The sequence below is a fragment of the Chiloscyllium plagiosum genome, chromosome 18 (assembly GCF_004010195.1).
Source record: "Chiloscyllium plagiosum isolate BGI_BamShark_2017 chromosome 18, ASM401019v2, whole genome shotgun sequence".
NCBI lineage: Eukaryota > Metazoa > Chordata > Chondrichthyes > Orectolobiformes > Hemiscylliidae > Chiloscyllium > Chiloscyllium plagiosum.
The window spans coordinates 67,808,369-67,826,896 of NC_057727.1; the positions used below are offsets into that span (position 1 = coordinate 67,808,369).

Sequence of the window (18,528 nt, forward strand, 5' to 3'; positions counted from 1 at the left end):
CTGGTCTTTCCATTCCCCTGCCCTGGCCATGATTGACAGAGACTTTTGAGGGTGAATTTTCCTGTCTCCTCCATATATATTTTTAATTATATTCTGCCCAGAACCTGGCAATTTGGAGTTGGATGAGCAGTAAACAAAAGAGCTGCTCTTTATACATTGTCTCTCCAGTGTACAGGGATGTCTTTTTCACTGGTCTTTCCATTCCCCTGCCCTGGCCCTGATTGACAGAGACTTTTGAGGGTGAATTTTCCTGTCTCCTCCATTTTTATTTTTAATTATATTCTGCCCAGAACCTGGCAATTTTGCAGATCTGATAAGACATTTTCCCTGCATCCCCCTCCCCCCCCGCAAAGAAGAAGTATTGAGTTAAAGTGTTCAAGACGGCCATAAGCTGAGTGCTTAATTCAGAATTCTGAGATTCCGGAGTGTGTGAATTGCTAGGGTTAACAAGGTGAGGGCAATAGTTATGGATCAACACAACTGACAGTAGGATCTTTTAAAGAGTGAAATTGCCAGGCTTTTGATATTAAACTCACCACGTAGAATTCCACTGGTCAAGACATGTACCCTAAGAAATGGACCAATGATTGGCAATCGCTATTTATTGGGTTTGAATAGGTGTGTTAATGTTATTTCTATCTGTAAAAAAACAAGGCTTTGAATGTTAATGTTGTAACTTGCAGAACACCAGTGTACTACACCGTGCCCAATTGGATGTTGAATGGTGAGCTGATCAGGATGACTGTACTTCAATCTTTCATTCAGAAGTAGCACCTCTGAACCTGCAGCATTACAGAACTGCAAAAGACTTACATCATTCAGCTCAATCGGTTCATGCTGATGTTTAAATTCCACAAAATATATGGACCTAATCCATCAGGCTTGCTTTGGTCCTATGTCCCTATAATTTCCTTTGGTTCTAACCACCAATATAAGTTACACTTAAAAATTGGCATGATCTGTACCTCAATCATTAATTCTCGTAATGTGCCATTCTGCCTCACCACCCCCAACACAAACACTGTTTCGGTCCATACTGTCTCATCCCTTAATAAAAGGTGAAATTGCCAAAGTCCCAGAGGACCATAGGGCTGCTCTAACACTAAAGAGAGAGAGAGAGACACGACTGGTGGTGGTTTAATATCAGGGTCACCATGTGTCAGGGAGAGTCCTTCATGGTACAGGAATTGGACCACAATCTGTGTCACAAACCAGTCATTGAGCCAACTGAGTTAACCAACCTCCGAAGTCGGTGTAGAGAGAATAGTGGAAGAGGAATTATTACAGGATGAACTCACACTGACTGCAGTAACTAATTAAGACCCACATTCTTAACCTTGCCCATCGCTTGAGGGGTGGTGATCCTCGGGTTAATCTCACCACCAGTCATCTCTAATGAAAGAGAATGTAGCCCTATGGTCCTCTGGGACTATGGTTGCTTTATCTTTGTATAATATACCTCTTTCTGTTCAAATAAAACTGCAGCATGGTAGCTCATTGGTTAGCACTGCTGCCTCACAGTGCCAGGGTTTAGATTCTAGCTTTGGGCAACTGTCTGTGTGGAGTTTGCACACTCGCTCTGTGTCTATGTGGGTTTCCTCCCAAAGATGCACAGGACAGATGGATCGGCCATGCTAAATTGCCCATAGTGTCCAAGGTTGTGCAGGATTACAGGCAAAGGATGGGGGGGGGGGGGGGGGGTGGATCTGGGTAGGATGCTGTTCGGAGAGTCATTGTGGACTCAATGGGCTGAATGGCCTGCTCCCACACTGCAGGGATTCTATCATTTTATGATCAGCCCAAATTTTCTTTCATAATGATTGATACATTTTATTTACCTCTTTCATTTCTGGTCTTTTCTTTTTGATGCACTGGCAGGTGATAACAGCAAACTGAATTGCAAAACATAATGGAAGAGGACCACCTTTGGTATCCAAGTACATCTGACAGATGTGGTATGCTGTTTTCTCTAGATCTGCAGCATTTTTTGCTTGCTTTGCTGCCTCCATTTCTGCCATCATAAGATCTTTCTGTTGAGTACAAAAATTATAAAAACATGTAAAATGATGTCAAGGAGATTGCAAACATTTTAAAATATCTTTGGACATTTTACAAAGGTTAAAGGATGACGGGTTGAGAAATAGTACACTGTATCAAGATTGAGGATTTTCAAGTCACATCTAGAATGAAAATGTCGCTACTAAGCCACAACCTCGATGAAGATTAATGAGTTATATAGAAGAAGATTATTATCTTCAGTGGGTTAACCATTTAAAATGCACACAACTGGAAATCTTCACATATAAATACAAAATAGGCTGTCAGCGGTGAAAGGAGAAAAAGGCAGATGGGAGGATTTAAGGTGAAAGTCCAAAATCATCCCAGGAAAGGCTAGTATTAATAAAGAGAACTAATAAAACGTTATTAAAATAGATTTCGTGATTTTGTGCTACTGTCTATCTCTAGTGCATTGGTGTAGATGGATAATAGACAGTTAATAAAAGTACGTAGTGAATCACTTATTAAAGCGTTCTTACCAAAAATGCTGGTTGCTTGTTCTCATCCACTGCTTTGATACCAGTCAGAATCTCAGCAAGAACCTGAAATATGGTGACAATGATACTTCAGAGCTTTGCCCTTAAACCTATAGCTGTGTGGAAGAATGTGGATTGGTGAAACACATATTGTGCCTATGACTGAGGAGACAGGTGATCTGTCACCACTCAGCATCCTCAGTACTGACTCACTATCTCACTGAGTGCTCATGTGCTATTTTGAGTCAGTGAATCTTTTCTAAAAATCACTTAATTTCAGCCAGGTCCCTTGGGAAAACTGAAGGACAAATCCAGCTGTTTCCAACCAGGTCTTGAAAGTGGACAAAATCTGGTGGAACATAAGTCGGTCTAAATGTCCTGAACAATGATTTAACTGTTTATATCAAACAGAGAATGTTTTGTCAATTGTTATGTTGGCTTAGTATTTTCACATCACTGTTACCCCATTATTGAAAAAAAACTTTAATTACTATCTGGTAATGTTTTACATTGCAGTGTTGTGGATTTCAAAGTGTATCTTCTTTTATCAAATCATATTTATGCTGACTGTAAGCTAGCTATTACATCACAATTTTCAAGCACATATAGATAAAATCACCACAGTCCTAGAGAACAATAGGCTACTCTCTCAATAGAGAGAGATATAACTGGTGTTGGTTTAAACTGAGGGTCACCTTGCCTGAGGTGAATGAAGAGGTTGAGAAGGCTCAACCTTCATGTAGCATCAGCCAGTGCAGAAATTGAATCCACGCTGTAAGTCACACGCGCATCGAAAACCACCTGATCAACTAACTGAGCTAACCCCAACTAAAGCACATATGAGATAACAGATTGGTGTCACTTAATGTTATGTTAGCCTCAGATGGGGAAAGAGAGGGGACACGTATGTCACATTTGGAAAGGCTTTGGGCTCAGACTCAAACCCATCCCCACACAATTTGAATATTACACACACATCTTTGTTTCCACCCCCCCCTCCCACCCCCCAACCTCCATGGAAATAATTTCAGTTCTGATTCTAATTTATAATCTGGGGTTCTAAATCTCAGAATACATTTCTCTGAATTCTGTCAGATGCAACAACAATCAAGCAGGAGCCAAATTCTATATGAAACTTTACCAGTGTTCTATATTCAGATGCAATAATTTTGTCATAAAATCAGATACTATTATGATAGGTGCGCATTAGCAATTGGCTTTGGATAGTTTTGGATAAGATAGGGTCTGTATTCATTGAAAATATCCAGTCAATAGTCAAACCCATCACATAAAGACTTAAGAACTAAGAACAGGAGTAGACAATATGGCCATTCTGAATCTGCTATTTAAATACAACATGGTTCACCTACTGCCTAAAATCGACTTTCTCGACCATGCTGTATATTGCTCAATTCCTGGGGAGAATGAAAATCTGTAGATCTCAACTTTAAATATATTATCTTTGAAGGATCCACAACCTTTTACGGTAGGGAATTCTAAAGATTCACAACCTTTGCACTGAAGCATTTTCTCCTCATTCCAGTGTAATGTGATGGATCAGGCAAACTACTTACTACTCCAAAACTAAAGGTGTCAACTTTCACAGACAGCCACCTATGACGAATGAATTCATCGGGTAAGTAGGCTAGAGGTCCCTGCAAAGTCTTAGTCTGCAGGGTAGTGTGGCTGTTCAAGGGATTCACACTTCCATTCAGAGGACCAAACTTCACCAGACCAAAATCGCCAAGCTTCGGTACAAAATATTCATCCAGCAGAATGTTAGAACTGCAAGATCAAGACAATTTTGAAATTAAACAATATACAATATTTGTTATTTGGTATTTAACTACTATGGTTTCAAGCCTTCAGTAATTATACAATTATTATCCTTATGTCTATGGAAGGTCCTGGTACTTGGTTTTGACAGCCACATCTGAACTAACAAATACCAACTAAATATCCCTCCACCAAATCTCTCATTTGGATTTCATTGTGGCTATCTTATTTTGGGGTTTAAATATGGAACCATCTGGATTTGATAAATACAGGTTACATTGTCGTTTGTTGGAAAGATTGTGATTTCAGGTGGACCATTGTTAAGGAAAATTGAAAAGTTTGTCGCTTGAAAAGCACAGCAGGTCAGGCAGCAACCGAGGAGCAGGAGAATCGATGTTTCAGGCATAAGCCCTTCATCAGGAATGTTAAGGAGAAACTTAGCAGAGTCTAATAAATGAGGATTTTGGGAACTGAACTATTTTCGTACATCAATTACCTGTTTGAATGAAATGGTAACAAACGCTTTCATACAGGCTGCCCATAAGCCTATGATATTGACTGTAGTTAACTGTTGAGGTGAGAATAAGAGGAAAAGTAGTGGTATTAAACTCAAATATGTAAACAAAAAAAGTAGCTAGGAGCTCTCCTGACAATAGACAATAGGTGCAGGAGTAGGCCATTCTGCCCTTCGAGCCTGCACCACCATTCAATATGATCATGGCTGATCATCCTTAATCAGTATCCTATTCCTGCCTTATCTCCATAACCCTTGATTCCACTATCCTTGAGAGCTCAATCCAACTCTTTCTTAAATGAATCCAGAGACTGGGCCTCCACTGCCCTCTGGGGCAGAGCATTCCACACAGCCACCACTCTCTAGGTGATGAAGTTTCTCATCTCTCTCCTAAATAGTCTACCCCATATTTTGAAGCTGTGTCCTCTGGTTCGGAATGGGTAAAAGTACCATTCTATGTATGTCAGCCTACACACACCTGGAAAATCCCTGCAACTGGCTTCTGGCCAAATTATTTTGTCTCATTTAGAGCAAAAGTGCAGTATTTCTAATGGTAGGAAAGGCAAAACAGTATTGGGCAGGATTCCTGGTTAAACTTGTAATTCTGCATCCTATAGAAAGTTCACATTCAGACTTCAAGCAAAGTTATGAATGGGCCAAGCAACGATGTGCTAAAAGTAGTTAAGCATTCTTTGGAGGAAAGGTTGACTACTTGGGTGAGATATCAGCTGCATGATTACCACCTTCAAGAGTCGAGGGGAAAAGTGGCCTTGAGGAAGGCAGTGAATCACAAAAGAAGTATCAAGGGCAGGTACGTACTTTTTATATTTTGTCTAACTCCAGATATCATTGCCTTTCTAATTAGAATAGGCTTGGTGAGCGAAAGGTCTGGAATTGACAAGTTTACCTCTTTATATTTCCATGAATTAGAGGCACATGACTCTGATGCAGGAATTGAATGGCTCTTGCTGTTCCAACTGCAATGTTGATACGTCTATTCCATGAAATTGCATCGGCTGGATTCTGGAATATAAAAGATTTGTTCAAAGGTTTCTTAGTGCAAACTGAAGGAAGAATGCCAGACTGTTGTAGGTGATGCTTTTCAGAGGAGAGTAAACTGAGACCCGTTTTCCTTTTTGAGTGCATATTAAAGATCCTATGACACTGCTCAAAGAGCTCCAGCAGAGATGTTCTAGTAAAAAGGCTAAAAAAAACCCGACAAGAGTCATACTGGACTTGAAACGTTAACTCTGTTTCTCCCTCCACGAGATGCTGCAGTTTCAACAGCATTCTATGCATTTACTTCACATTTTGGGAGTTTACAGTTTTGGGACAACCTGAAGTCATTCAGGTTTACTGTTTTTCATTCCTTAAATGCCTGCAGCAATTGGGTACTACGTATTTGAAACATTGCTCGGTTACACCAGCTGCAACACAGGGAGAATACCACATTAACAAATGAGTTGCTTTTACTGAAGCTTGATCACAAATGGTAATGTGAATTAGATTATTTTGTTTGTAAAATTTTTAATAATGTGAAAATAGAAGAATAACAACTGCTTACTGTGCACTGAAGTTTGCCCTCAAGTGAACCATTGGTCATGAAACGATAAATGAGACAGTAAATCTCATTTTCAGCACAGCAGCCTTCTATTGCCAAAATGTTAGAGTGTTGAAACCTATGGTGGCAGAGCGAGAAACAAACTCAAAAACTTTTTAATTGTAGGTCAGATATTTCGTGAGAAACTTGCATTATTGCTTCAACCTTCGGAGCAGCACATCTCACTCCTCGTATCCCTCTTTTAGGTGAAAAGATGTGTATTTTCTATTGGTACTAGAGAGAGAATAGAACCCCTCAAGGACCAAAATGGACATGTATGTGTAGAACTGCAGGACATGGGCGAGGTCCTCAATGAATATTTCTCTTCTGTGGTTACCGTGGAGACAGACATGAAGACTTGGGGAAGTTAGCAGTCATATCTTGTGGACAGTCGAGGTGGTGTTTGATGTATTATAATGTATGAAGATGGATAAATCTCTTGGTCCTACCAGATATATCCAAGAACACCACAAGAGGCTAGAGACGAAATTGTAGCGACCTGGCAGATATTTTTGCGTCATGGTTGGCCGTGGATGAGGTCCTGGAAGACTGGAGGGTAGCAAATGTTGTGCCCTTATTCAAGAAAGGCTGCAAAGAAAAACCTGGGAACTACAGACCAGTAAGCCTAACATCTGTGTTAGGTAGGTTACTTGAGAACATTCTGAGAGATAAGATATACATGCATTTAGAAACACAAGGGTTGAATAGGAATAATCAGCATGTAATTGTGCGTGGGAGTTCATGTCTCACAAATTTGTTGGAGTTCTTTGATGAAGTGACCAGGAGAGTTGACGTAATCTATATGGATTTCAGTGAGGCCTTTGATATGGTTCCACTTGGTAGGCTGCTCTGGAAAGTTAGATCACATGGAATCCAAGGGGAACTAGCAAATTGGATACACAATTGGCTTGATGGAAGGAAGTGGAGGATGATCCTGGAAGGATGCTTGTCGGACTGGTGGCCTGTGGCTAGGGAGTGCCTCGGGGGTCGGTGCTGGGCCCATTGCTCTTTGTTATCTATGTTAATGATTTGGATGAGAATGTACAAGGCATGATTAGTAAGTTTGCAGATGACACTAAAATATCATAGACAGAGAGGAAGGTTATCAGAAATTGCAGCAGGACTTTGATCAGCTGAGGAAGTGGGCTGAAAAATGCCAAATGGAATTTAATATAGATAGGTGTGAGATGTTGCATTTTGGAAAGTCAAATCAATATAGGAGTTTCATGGTGAAAGTAGGGCCTTAAGGAGTGTTAGTGGAACAGAGGGACCTTGGAGTTCAGGTGCACGGTTCTCTGAAAGTGGAGTCACAGGTAGACAGGGCAGTGAAGGAGGCTTTTTCGCACACTGGCCTTCATCAGTCAATGCAATTCGTATGGAGGTTGGGAAGTTATGTTGCATTTGTAGAAGATGTTGGTGAGGCTGCACTTGGAGTATTGTATTCAGTTTTGGTCACTTTGCTATAGGAAGGATGTTACTAAACTGGAAAGAAATTTACAAGGATGTTGTGGGACTCAAGTTATAGGGACAGGTTGGACAAGCTAGGACTTTTTTCTTTAGAGCGTAGGAAGCTGAGGGGGGATCTTATAGAAGTGTAAAAGATCATGAGAGAAATAGATAAGGTGATTGCACTCAGTCTTTTTCCCAGGGTTGGGGAATCGAGGACTAGAGGGCATCAGTTTAAGGTTAGAGGGGAAAAAAATAAAAGGGAACCTGAGGGGCAACATTTTTTTTTTTACACAGAGGATATGGAATGAACTGCCAGCGGAAGTGGTTGAGGCAGATACATTAACAACGTTTAAAAGTGGACAAATACATGGGTAGGAAAAGTTTAGAAGGATGTGGACCAAGTATAGGGAAATGGAATTAGAGTTGTTGGACGTTTTGGTTTGCATGGACTAGTTGGGCCAACGGGTCTGTCTCCATGCTGTGGGACTCTATGATATCTCATTCTGAGCAGCAATAGCAAACTAATACAAACCTGTTGGCTTAATACACTGCATAAGACCATAGCTATCCTGGACACCAGTGTTCCATGATTTGGCAGCTTGTTTGGTAAAAGCTTTGCAAAGATTATTAGAACACAGTATCAGATTACCCTTCTGAAGCCCAGTTTGGAGGAATTCCAATGATGAAATGGAAGATCAAGGTTTGATGACCAACGATTGCACTGAATGCTAACTTTAAAAGAAACCTGTCCTTTATTGAGGGAAAAATACAAAAATGAGTGGAGACCCACCTTCCTCTATTATTATAGGCCATATCACCTGGAAGATATAGCTTTTGTTCACAAATGTGGGTATCACTGACTCAGCCATCATTTGAAAGAATTGTTGGTGAGCTGCCTTCTTGAACCACTGCAATCATGTAGTGCAAGTACAGCAACAAAGGAAGTTCCAAGATTTTGACTAAGTGACACTGAGGGAAGACTGATGTGGTTCTAAGAGAATATTTGCTATGCACTGCCTCTCTTAGGGACTTAATTAAAGATCAAGAAGTGAGTGAATGTGAATCGTAGTCATAAATCCTGGTACGCACAATACAGTATACTGTTGGGTGGCCTCCTGCTGATATTTTCTCAACATGAAAACATTATAAGACACAGAGGAATCTTGGCATAAGATAATAATATACTTACTGGTAAAGAGTTTCAACCTCTCTATGAAAAAAATCTTGTGTGTTTTTCAAGTTGGCGTCATCCACCTGCAAGTGCAGATATAATTACACGCAACAAAAAAATCAAAAGTTACAAAACTGAGAAACTTTTTATGTATATCAACAATAACCACTGCATTTCTGCGAATGTTTGGAGCAATGTCCCAAGGAACCTCGGAGACACTAAAAACTATCACACAAAGAAGAAAAAATAAGAGAACTGACCAAAGGTTTGGTTGAAATTTGCAGTTTCAAAGGTAGAAATTATAATGGAGATAGTAGGAGATAGAAAATTTGACAAAGTCGAGCAGGGTACAGAGTCATGTTCAGCCCAAGGTATTAACCAGAGTAGGGATAACAGATGAGAATGAAGAGAATGGCCTTAGTTTTCCCAGAGTTTCACTTGCACAAAGTAAGACTCAAAGGTAGGTCATTCGACAACCATTAAGATAGTGAATGTTCAGCTGAAAGCAGCCTCCACCTCTTGATAATGGGCAATCAAAGTCAAGCCCTGGACTCAGGGCGGCACAGTGGCTCAGTGGTTAGCACTGTTGCCTCACAGCGCCAGGGACCCGGGTTCAATTCCCACCTCGGGCAACTGTCTGTGTGGAATTTGCACATTCTCCCCGTGTCTGCGTGGGTTTCCTCCCATCATTCAAAGATGTGTAGGCCAGGTGAATTGGCCATGCTAAATTGCCAATAGTGTTAGGTGCAGGGATAAATGTAGGGGAATGGGTCTGGGTTGCTCTTCGGAGGGTCGGTGTGGACTTGTTGAGCCAAAGGGCCTGTTTCCACACTGTAGCTAATCTAATCATAAGAAAGAATTAGACCATTTACAGTTGCTCTGTTGTGCTATTCAATATGGTCACGGCTGATCTTAGGCTTCAAATCATTTGTTTCCGACCGCTGCCAATATCCTCAATTCGGTGAAGGACAAAAATGTCTATCTTAGCCTTAAAAATATTCAACTAAGGAGAATGAACAATCTGGAATAAAGACTTCCAAAGATTCACCAGCCCTTTCAGGGAAGAAATTTCTCATCTCAGTCCTAAAAGATCATTCCATTCTCTCGAGACTGTATTCCCGTGTTTAAGTATTATTTGGAATTTGCCATGTCAAGCCGGGTCAGAATCTTGAATGTTTCAATGAGATCACCTCTAATTTTTCTAAATCCTAGAGAATATAGACCAAACCTACTTAGCCTCCCATCACAGGACTGAGCATCTAGTCCCAAAAACTAATCTAGTCAACGTTCATTCTACTGCCTCCAATTCAAGTATTAATTCAAGGGATCGTCTGAGGCAGTGCTACTGTCAGGAAGCCCAGGTTAAAGTGTCATTTGCTCCAGAGGTGTGTCATAACAGGCTGATGTCTATACTTCTTTAAACATTGAGACCAAAACTGCAGAAAGATTCCAGATCTAGACGCACCAAGACCCTGTATATTATAATTATTATATTTAGTCTTGTATTCTAGTTCTCTCACAAGAAAGGCCAACATGCCAGTCAACTTGCTAATCACTTATTCTGCTTAAATGCTAAGTTTGCATCACCCATAAAAACACACCCAACTCTATATGAACATTAACATATACTCTTTTCATGTCTTTTAAAAAAAGATTCTGCTTTTCTATTACAATCACACTTCCCTACATTATACTCCATCTACAATCTTGTAGACCAGTCACTCAAGCTCTGTTTGCAGTCTCTCTGCGGCCTCCCAGAGATTACATTTCCACCTAGATTTGTGTCACTCACAAAGTTAGATACTTTAATCTCTCATTTTTTACATTATTAACAACACTTGTATATAAAAAATCTGAAATTGTCTATACCTTTAATATTAATTATAAATAAATTAATCCTTTATGGAACTTGGCTAGTCACAGCCAGCCAACTTGCATTGCCTCAATGATGTCAACTGTCTGGTCTCGGTCATTAACCTATCCTCTATCTGTGCTAATTACCTTCATTACTTATGTACCATTTTGTGTGGCACCTTATTGAATGCATTTTGGAAATCCAGGCAATAGATCCATAATTCCCATTTGCCTACCCTATTTGTCATATCCTCAGAAGACTCTAATAAAGTTGTCAAACACACAGTTTCTTATTTGGAAATCATGCTGACCACGTGAGAACTAAATACATCATTAAGACTTCCGTAATAATAGATTTCAGTACTTTCCCAATGACTCATATCAACCTAACTGGTCTGGAGTTTTCAGTTTTCTCTTTGCCATCTTTCTTGAATAGCAGTGTTACATGTGATAACTTCCATTCTCCTGGGAATGATCTAGAATCTAGGAACTTTTGGCAAATCATGGTCAACACATTCACCATCTTTGCAACTCTCTTTTAAACCCCAGCCTGTAGATGGTCAGGTCCTGGAGATTTGTTGGACTGCAGTCCCTTATGTTTGTCCATTAACTTTCCTTTGCTTTTAATTAATTATCTTAATTTCCTAACTTTTTAGCACCAAGGTTGCTTCTATTTCCAGTATAGGTCCTTCTGATATAACACACTTCATTAATGCAAATTTGCTATAATGCGATTGACAAATTGGGGACACTTTCTTAAGCGCAAACTTTTAAAGCGTGCATTGGTTATAATGTGATTCCTGCCCCATTAGTTTAAACGATGCTGCTATTACATGATTTTCTTATAACATGGGATTGCACAAGAACAGAACTACCGTGTTACAGCAGAACTGACTGTATGCAACTTGTGTATTCTACTGTGATGACAGACACATTATTTGTTCAAGATCTCTTCCTCATTCTTCCCTGGGCAATAGTTTTCCTTATATTGGCCCCACAAAACTATCTAATTGTACAGATAGGCCAACAAAAGGGAAGTAAAACACAAGATATTTTTATATCATCTGCAACACAAAAATATCCTGTGCTGCTAAGAAGGGCTGATGGGAAGTGAACTCTTTATCATGACCAGTATCAACAGAACTGAATACAGTTATTTCAGTTTACACACAACCTCATATTTAAGCACCTTCCCTGTATTCAGTTGTTCCACAACAATACCAGAATGGCAACAAAATTCAAATCTGAAGCACTATTAGAATGCTACAGGATACTAACTTGTAGTTTTCCAAGAACTGCGATTATTCAGACTAACAATAAAATAACCACAGTGCTGAACGAGACCATTCAGCCCACCAAGTCTGCACTGACCCTCAGAAGAGCATCTCACCCTCCTCCCACCCCCATCCTCATAATCGCACTTTTCCCATGACTAATCTACCTAGGCTGTGCAGCCCTAGTTTAGTATGGCCAATCTACCTAATCTGCACCTCTTTAGGCTGTGGGAGGAAACGGGAGCACCTGGAGGAAACCCACATGACACAAGAAGGACGTGCAAACACCACACAGACAACTGCCCAAGGCTGCAACCGGACCCGGGTCCCTGGCACTGTGAGGCAACAGTGCTAACCACTAAACCAGTGTGACCAAGTGAGTTATTCGAACAGATTTCAGAGGGTTAATCGAAATACTACTAAACCAGCGGAAACTGGACTTAAATGAATTCGTTCATTTACCTGGACCAGTGCTGCATGTCTTGCCTCAGGTTACATATTTTAAACCAACTCTTTAGAATAAGTGAGAGGGATACCAACCAGGGGGCAGAATGGTTATACATTAAATACACTGATCAAACTCCAACACAAAGAGAGGAAGTTATTTTTATTCTTTCCTTTCCTTTCAAAGGCCAGGAGGAGGGTGACCTCTCCCTCTCAATCCAACATGGAACCCTTGGGCATCTCCATACACCATGGTAACCCTCCTACACAGTGGCAATACTGTGGCTCAGTAGTTAGCACTGCTACCTAATGGCACCAGGGACCTGGGTTTGATTCCACCCTTGGATGACTGTCTGTGTGGAGTTTGCATTTTCTCCCAGCATCTGCGTGGGTTTCCTTTAGGTGCGCTGGTTTTCTCCCACAGTCCAAAGATATGCTGGTTAGTTGGATTGGCAATGTTAAATTGTCCATAGTGTCCAGGGATGTGTAGGCTAGGTGGGCTAGCCATGGGAAATACAAGGTTACAGGGATAAGGGTGTTGGTCTGGATGGGATGCTTGTTGGAGGATCGGTGTTCACTTGATGTGTGTAATGGCCTACTTCCATTCTGCAGGAATTCTATGATCCTACAATCGTGTGACCCAGCCAATCCTGTTTACACCTCTCTCCTGCACTGCCAGCCACTTCCAATTCTAGGACCAAAGTGCTGGCTTACGATTGCACAGATTCTCATTTCCACGTGTGGACCTGCTTGTATTGCCTATTAGATTCACATGCTAGATACACGGAGCCCATTCAGAGGAAACTCGGTAGATTATGTTGGATCTGATACTAAGGAGAGTGGGATAGTCTGCCTTGGCTTTCACTTGTCACCTACAATCAAACCCTTTCATCTCTAGCAGCAAGCAGCAATTTCATTAAGTCTTTTGCAACTTTTAAAACCAGCTGTTTTAACTGACAGAGGAAAACTATGATCATCAGACCTTCTCATGTCAAAATACTTTTAGACATTGTTAACACAGATGTATTAAAAAACAAGCTACACATTGGTGCACAAGATCACCACAGGAATCTATATTATTAGAAGATAAAGAGACGTGCCTTCTTTAGCAGTTTTATGGCGTACTCAGTATTGAACCGGTGACCCTTGTAGACATGGCCAAATGTTCCTGAGCCAATCTTATATCTTTCATTGAAATTATCAGTTGCGTCCTTCAGGTCCTGCAAGGACCAGATGCAGTTGAATGTTACAGAATGGTTATCAGATTCCCGGAGGTGTATGTTGCTGAATTCACCCTGAACAAACCAGAAAGAACACATTATAACATGAACAGGAATTCATATTGAGACACACGCACACGCACACACACACACATGAAATGTACAAATAGGCACCAAAGATAAATTACTTTTCAAGAACTAAGTGCTATTCACATGTGACATTCTTTCTTTCCTTATCATCAAAATAGGTGTGTTCCGCCATTTGGCATGGATGAAAGATTAAGTGGTGGTAATGGGTGGGAGTGGGGATGAATCGAGAGAAAGGATTAGAAAGTCGTTCCCAAGAACGAAAATGATTGGAAAAATCAAGTGCACAATTGCAGATACATTCGTACACAGATTCAGGGAATGGTTATAGCACAGGAAAAAGTTAATTTAGCTTGTGATGTCTAGATGTGCTTGCTGCAAAAGCTGTGTGGCTTGTCCCACACCTATAATTGGATAATTATGCAGAGAGAGCATTGTAAATCTAGTCCCAGAGATTTACAATGCTTCTCTCTGCACAATTATCCCATTTATATTTGAAAATCAAAATTAAATCTATCTTTCCTACTTCCCTGCCAACATTACAATAAAAATTGCTTAAACAAGTATTTTTTTAAAATGTCATTTTACCTTCGGTTCTTATGCCATTCACTGTAATTCGGTGTGCTCTGGTATCCAACCCTTTCACCAATGAGGAACAGTCCCTCATTACTTCCCTATGCAGATCTATCATGACCTCCCCTGAGTGAAAGTGTGGAGGGCAGGTCTCAGAGGCAGCTTGTAATTGGTTCTTACTCTACTACAAGGGAAGAATCTAGTTGTTTTGAGTGTATCTGGCAAATGGTTAATGTCCTATTCCTCACGTTTAAAATAATACAGAAACTGTTGGTGGGGTTAATTATATAGTAAAAATAAACAAATAAATGGATAAGTAATTGAAATAATTAATTTGAAAAGTAATATCAACGTTGGCAGGAAGTTGCTATGTGGGAGATTTTGGGTGCCAAGGTGATCAGGGCAACCATATCTGCATTAACAACTCAAGTAGCTTCAACTCAGTGCTCATAAGCTGGAGGCCCAACTACAGACACTGGAAATTTCCTGGATATTTTGTACCAGGAAGCTCTCACTCACCTTTGGAGAAGATCTTCCGATTTGGTCAGTGGTCAGGGAAAGGAGGGTATGACTGTGGGTGAGGCAAATAAGGACACCCAGAGGGCAACACTCTCAGCATCTCCAATCTTCAACAGGTTTGAGAATCTTTCAGCTTGCCTGGATGAGGGAGAGTTGTATGGTGGATAAGCTAACTGATCATGGCACTGTGGTACAGGATGCTTTTCAACTAGGGAGAGTGAAAACGAATGTAACGTTCATAAGGAACTCTAATAGAGAGACTTGTGGACATCGTTCTCTGCAGCTAAGATTGCAAGTCCAGAATGCACTACCAAGAGGTGGGGAGGAACTTGGAGTGCACAGATTCAGTCATTGTGCTCCGTGTAGATATCAACACACCAGGTAGGATGAGGAAGGACGTTCTGACTCAACAGCATGTGGAGCTAGGCACCAAGTTGAAGAACAGAACCTCAAGGTAAAGTTCCTGGCTATCCTTAATTAATTACACCTTTTTACGCAAGGGCAGAAATTAAGACAGTATTCAGCTGGTGCCAGTGATGGGTCTTCAAGTGGAACTATCTTCTTCATAATAATGTTTTCTCTTCCTCATATTCTTTTCTAAACTTCCTTTTCAAATATTTGACACTATGAATTAATGCATCAGCAGCCTCTAACTAATTGCTTTCTGGTAAATTTATGATCCTCAATAAATAGGATCCCAATATTACAATAACAATGGCAAACAGATCCCATACACTAAATGCCCAGTAATCTTTAATTATTGAAATGTTCAGATGATTTATTTAAAATGCTAAATGCGCTGCTAACCTTACCAGACTGCACTTGTCACAGTTTGGCTCTAAAATAGAGTTCAAGAGACTTTCAGGAATAGATGGTCTAGGAAGTGGATCATGTTGGTTCACTGCAGAGAATAAAGACAAATATCAGACACGAGAGCTAAAAATTTACAAACAAAAACCCTGCAGTTCTACTCTCGCCTCTGACATAACTTACTCTGTACTCTGAATATCTTCAGTGTTGCACATCAGTAATGTTAGCTGCTGGTATGTAAATGTTTTTTCCTCCAAGAAATAGGTGTATTGTAATTTGGTACAGATGTTTCTGAATAAAGTACAAAGTCCTGTTACAATTTTAACCATGTCTTTCTGTATGCCACTGTAACCATTATATTTGTGCAAGATTTCAGAGTCTGATAGGAATTATTCCATTTGATATAATCCTATTCAAAACTATCATGCAGCTCAGAGTATTATGACACTGCTGAAACATTAATTGTTACTACTGTACATCAGCATACTAATGGGGCTGTACTAAACTAAACGTATAAATATATTACGATCACCAAGCCCATTCCCTTAATAACTGCCCAGGTTTCGTAATTACCATTGTTCAACAAATCTGTAGTATTTGCACAGTTCAGTTCTGGACTTGTGGAAGGTAGAGGTGAACAGAACATCTCAGACGTTTCTGGTAAAGGAATGTGTGCACTAGCAGGTTGCGTAACGAAAGAAGTTGCAGGCTGTCCTGTTTGTAAAACAAAATGCAATTTTAGTAATAGCCCACAATCATGTTGTAAAACAGTGAAAAGATCTTAACATACTGACACTGATAGGCATCTTATTGTTCACTATCCACATGTGTACGGTTTAGAATAAAAAATTCTTTGACAGCATCTTGAGATTTCCATTGCTTACAAGGAAAAGGAAGCATTGGAATGCCATCACCTGCAGGTTTACCATAATTCACAACCATTCTAACTTACTGTGAGTTGTTGCTGTTCCTTCACTGGTGCAAAGTTAAAATCCTATAAAACCCTTACCCAATGGCATTGTAGGTACATTTGAACTATTGCAGCCCATGTGGTTTAAGAAGCAGCTCACCACCATCTCTGAAGGACAATTAGAGATGAGCAATAAATACTGGCCTTGCCAGTGACAGAGACTAAAATCTAACATCTGGATGATATTTCATTTGTAAATAAATCAATTAGATTAAATTACTGTAGAAATTCAAATCTCATAGTTCAGACAGTAACCAATATTTATAAGATTCTGTACACTGATTCAAGATAGACAACCAAAACCCTCCAAATGCAGGCTACGTTTTTCATAAAACCAAATATTAAATATACAGAAGAACCTAAAATGGCAAAGCTTTGAAGATCAGTGAAAAATGTGTTCATGGTATTTAAGTGAGGTTTCTCACCAATGTTATGGCAGCTTATCAAATGAATTCCAGAGGAAATGTAGAGTTTCTGGATAAAGTGCTCACATTAAGATCAACAACCAGCTCAGTTTAAATAAGGATTAAACTTACTCAAACTACCCAAATGGGGAAAGTGATATTCGGAAAGCTAATAATTTATAGTATTTCCACAATCTTTCGAGATTGCTTACATTCCAACATTCCAAAATGGCCCTAAAATTACAAATGACGTTTTTTATTCAGTTGAGAGATTTGGGTGTCACTAGCTGGTGAGCATTTGTTGGCTGTCCTAGTTGCCCTTGAGAAGGTGGTGGTGAGCTGCTTTCTCGAACTGCTGAAGTCCGCTTGCTGTAAGTTGACCCACTATGCTCTCAGGGAGGGAATTCCAAGATTTTGACCCTCGATAATAAAGGAACAATGATATACTTCCAAGTCAGGATGGTGAGTGGCTTGGAGGGGAACTTGCAAGTGATGATGTTCCCATGTATCTGCTACCCTTATCTTTCTAGATGGAAGTGGTTGTGGGTTATGGGAAGGTGATGCCTAAGGATATTTGGTGAATATCTAGTTAAGTGACAAATTTGACCCTGGTTTCTACATTTCTTATGTTTTGATATTTGGACTTCAGACAGAGAGAGTCTTGATTTATGAATGTTCAACTTACAAATGCTATCACATTCGTGCAATAATATTAATTTTAGAGGTCTGACATATGAATGTTCCTTTGTACTTGCAAGAGGCTGTTTTATGTTGTACTGCGTTATGTTCTGACTTGCATACAAATTGACTTGCAACGGATTCAAGAATAGAAGCCATTTACAACTCAGGGACTGCCCGTATAGTAAGTGGACATGTGACCTGGACCTGACGATAGGCCTGGTGATGTGACCATTAGATTAAAGGTAGGCCCAGATTTTCTTCTGAGGAGAAGGGGTAAGGTATTTACACTTGGAGACAATTGCAGCTACATCTTTACAGTGGTTATATTTACAATGGTTAGACTGTTCGATCCTATATTCCCAGAAAGGTGTCAAGAGATCAGATTGTAAACAGTTATCCATTAAATTGTCCATTTATTCTAAGTCTTAAAAATAGCTAATACATTTCTGAACAGGTTGTTCAGACGAAAAAAAGACTTGAGGAAAGTTAATTGCTTATTCTGTGTAGTCTAAATTTACTTGACTGGGCTCTTATGGTGCAGTGGTGGTGTCCCTTCCTCCAAGCCAGAAGGCCGAGGTTCAAGTCACACATGCTCTGGGAGTATGTCATAACATTTCTGAACAGGTTGATTAAAAAACTATTTCTAAA

The 18,528-nt window shown here is 40.0% G+C and overlaps 1 protein-coding gene across 3 annotated transcripts in view; it reads right to left on the bottom strand.

Moving 5' to 3' along the window:
- LOC122559162 (interleukin-1 receptor-associated kinase-like 2) overlaps positions 1 to 18,528 on the bottom strand; it is a 48,595-nt gene that overhangs the window by 11,293 nt on the left and 18,774 nt on the right. For 2 of the 3 annotated variants that reach the window (XM_043708533.1, XM_043708532.1), the window contains exons 3-11: positions 16,399 to 16,539; positions 15,828 to 15,916; positions 13,717 to 13,911; positions 9,063 to 9,127; positions 6,389 to 6,503; positions 5,732 to 5,847; positions 4,109 to 4,319; positions 2,538 to 2,600; positions 1,839 to 2,030 (exon numbers count right to left, since the gene is read on the bottom strand). In XM_043708533.1, the coding sequence (XP_043564468.1) occupies positions 1,839 to 2,030; positions 2,538 to 2,600; positions 4,109 to 4,319; positions 5,732 to 5,847; positions 6,389 to 6,503; positions 9,063 to 9,127; positions 13,717 to 13,911; positions 15,828 to 15,916; positions 16,399 to 16,539 (1,187 nt within the window). Of the gene's footprint in view, positions 1 to 1,838; positions 2,031 to 2,537; positions 2,601 to 4,108; positions 4,320 to 5,731; positions 5,848 to 6,388; positions 6,504 to 9,062; positions 9,128 to 13,716; positions 13,912 to 15,827; positions 15,917 to 16,008; positions 16,117 to 16,398; positions 16,540 to 18,528 lie in introns of those variants that run through there. The other variant, XM_043708534.1, reaches the window with a different exon arrangement.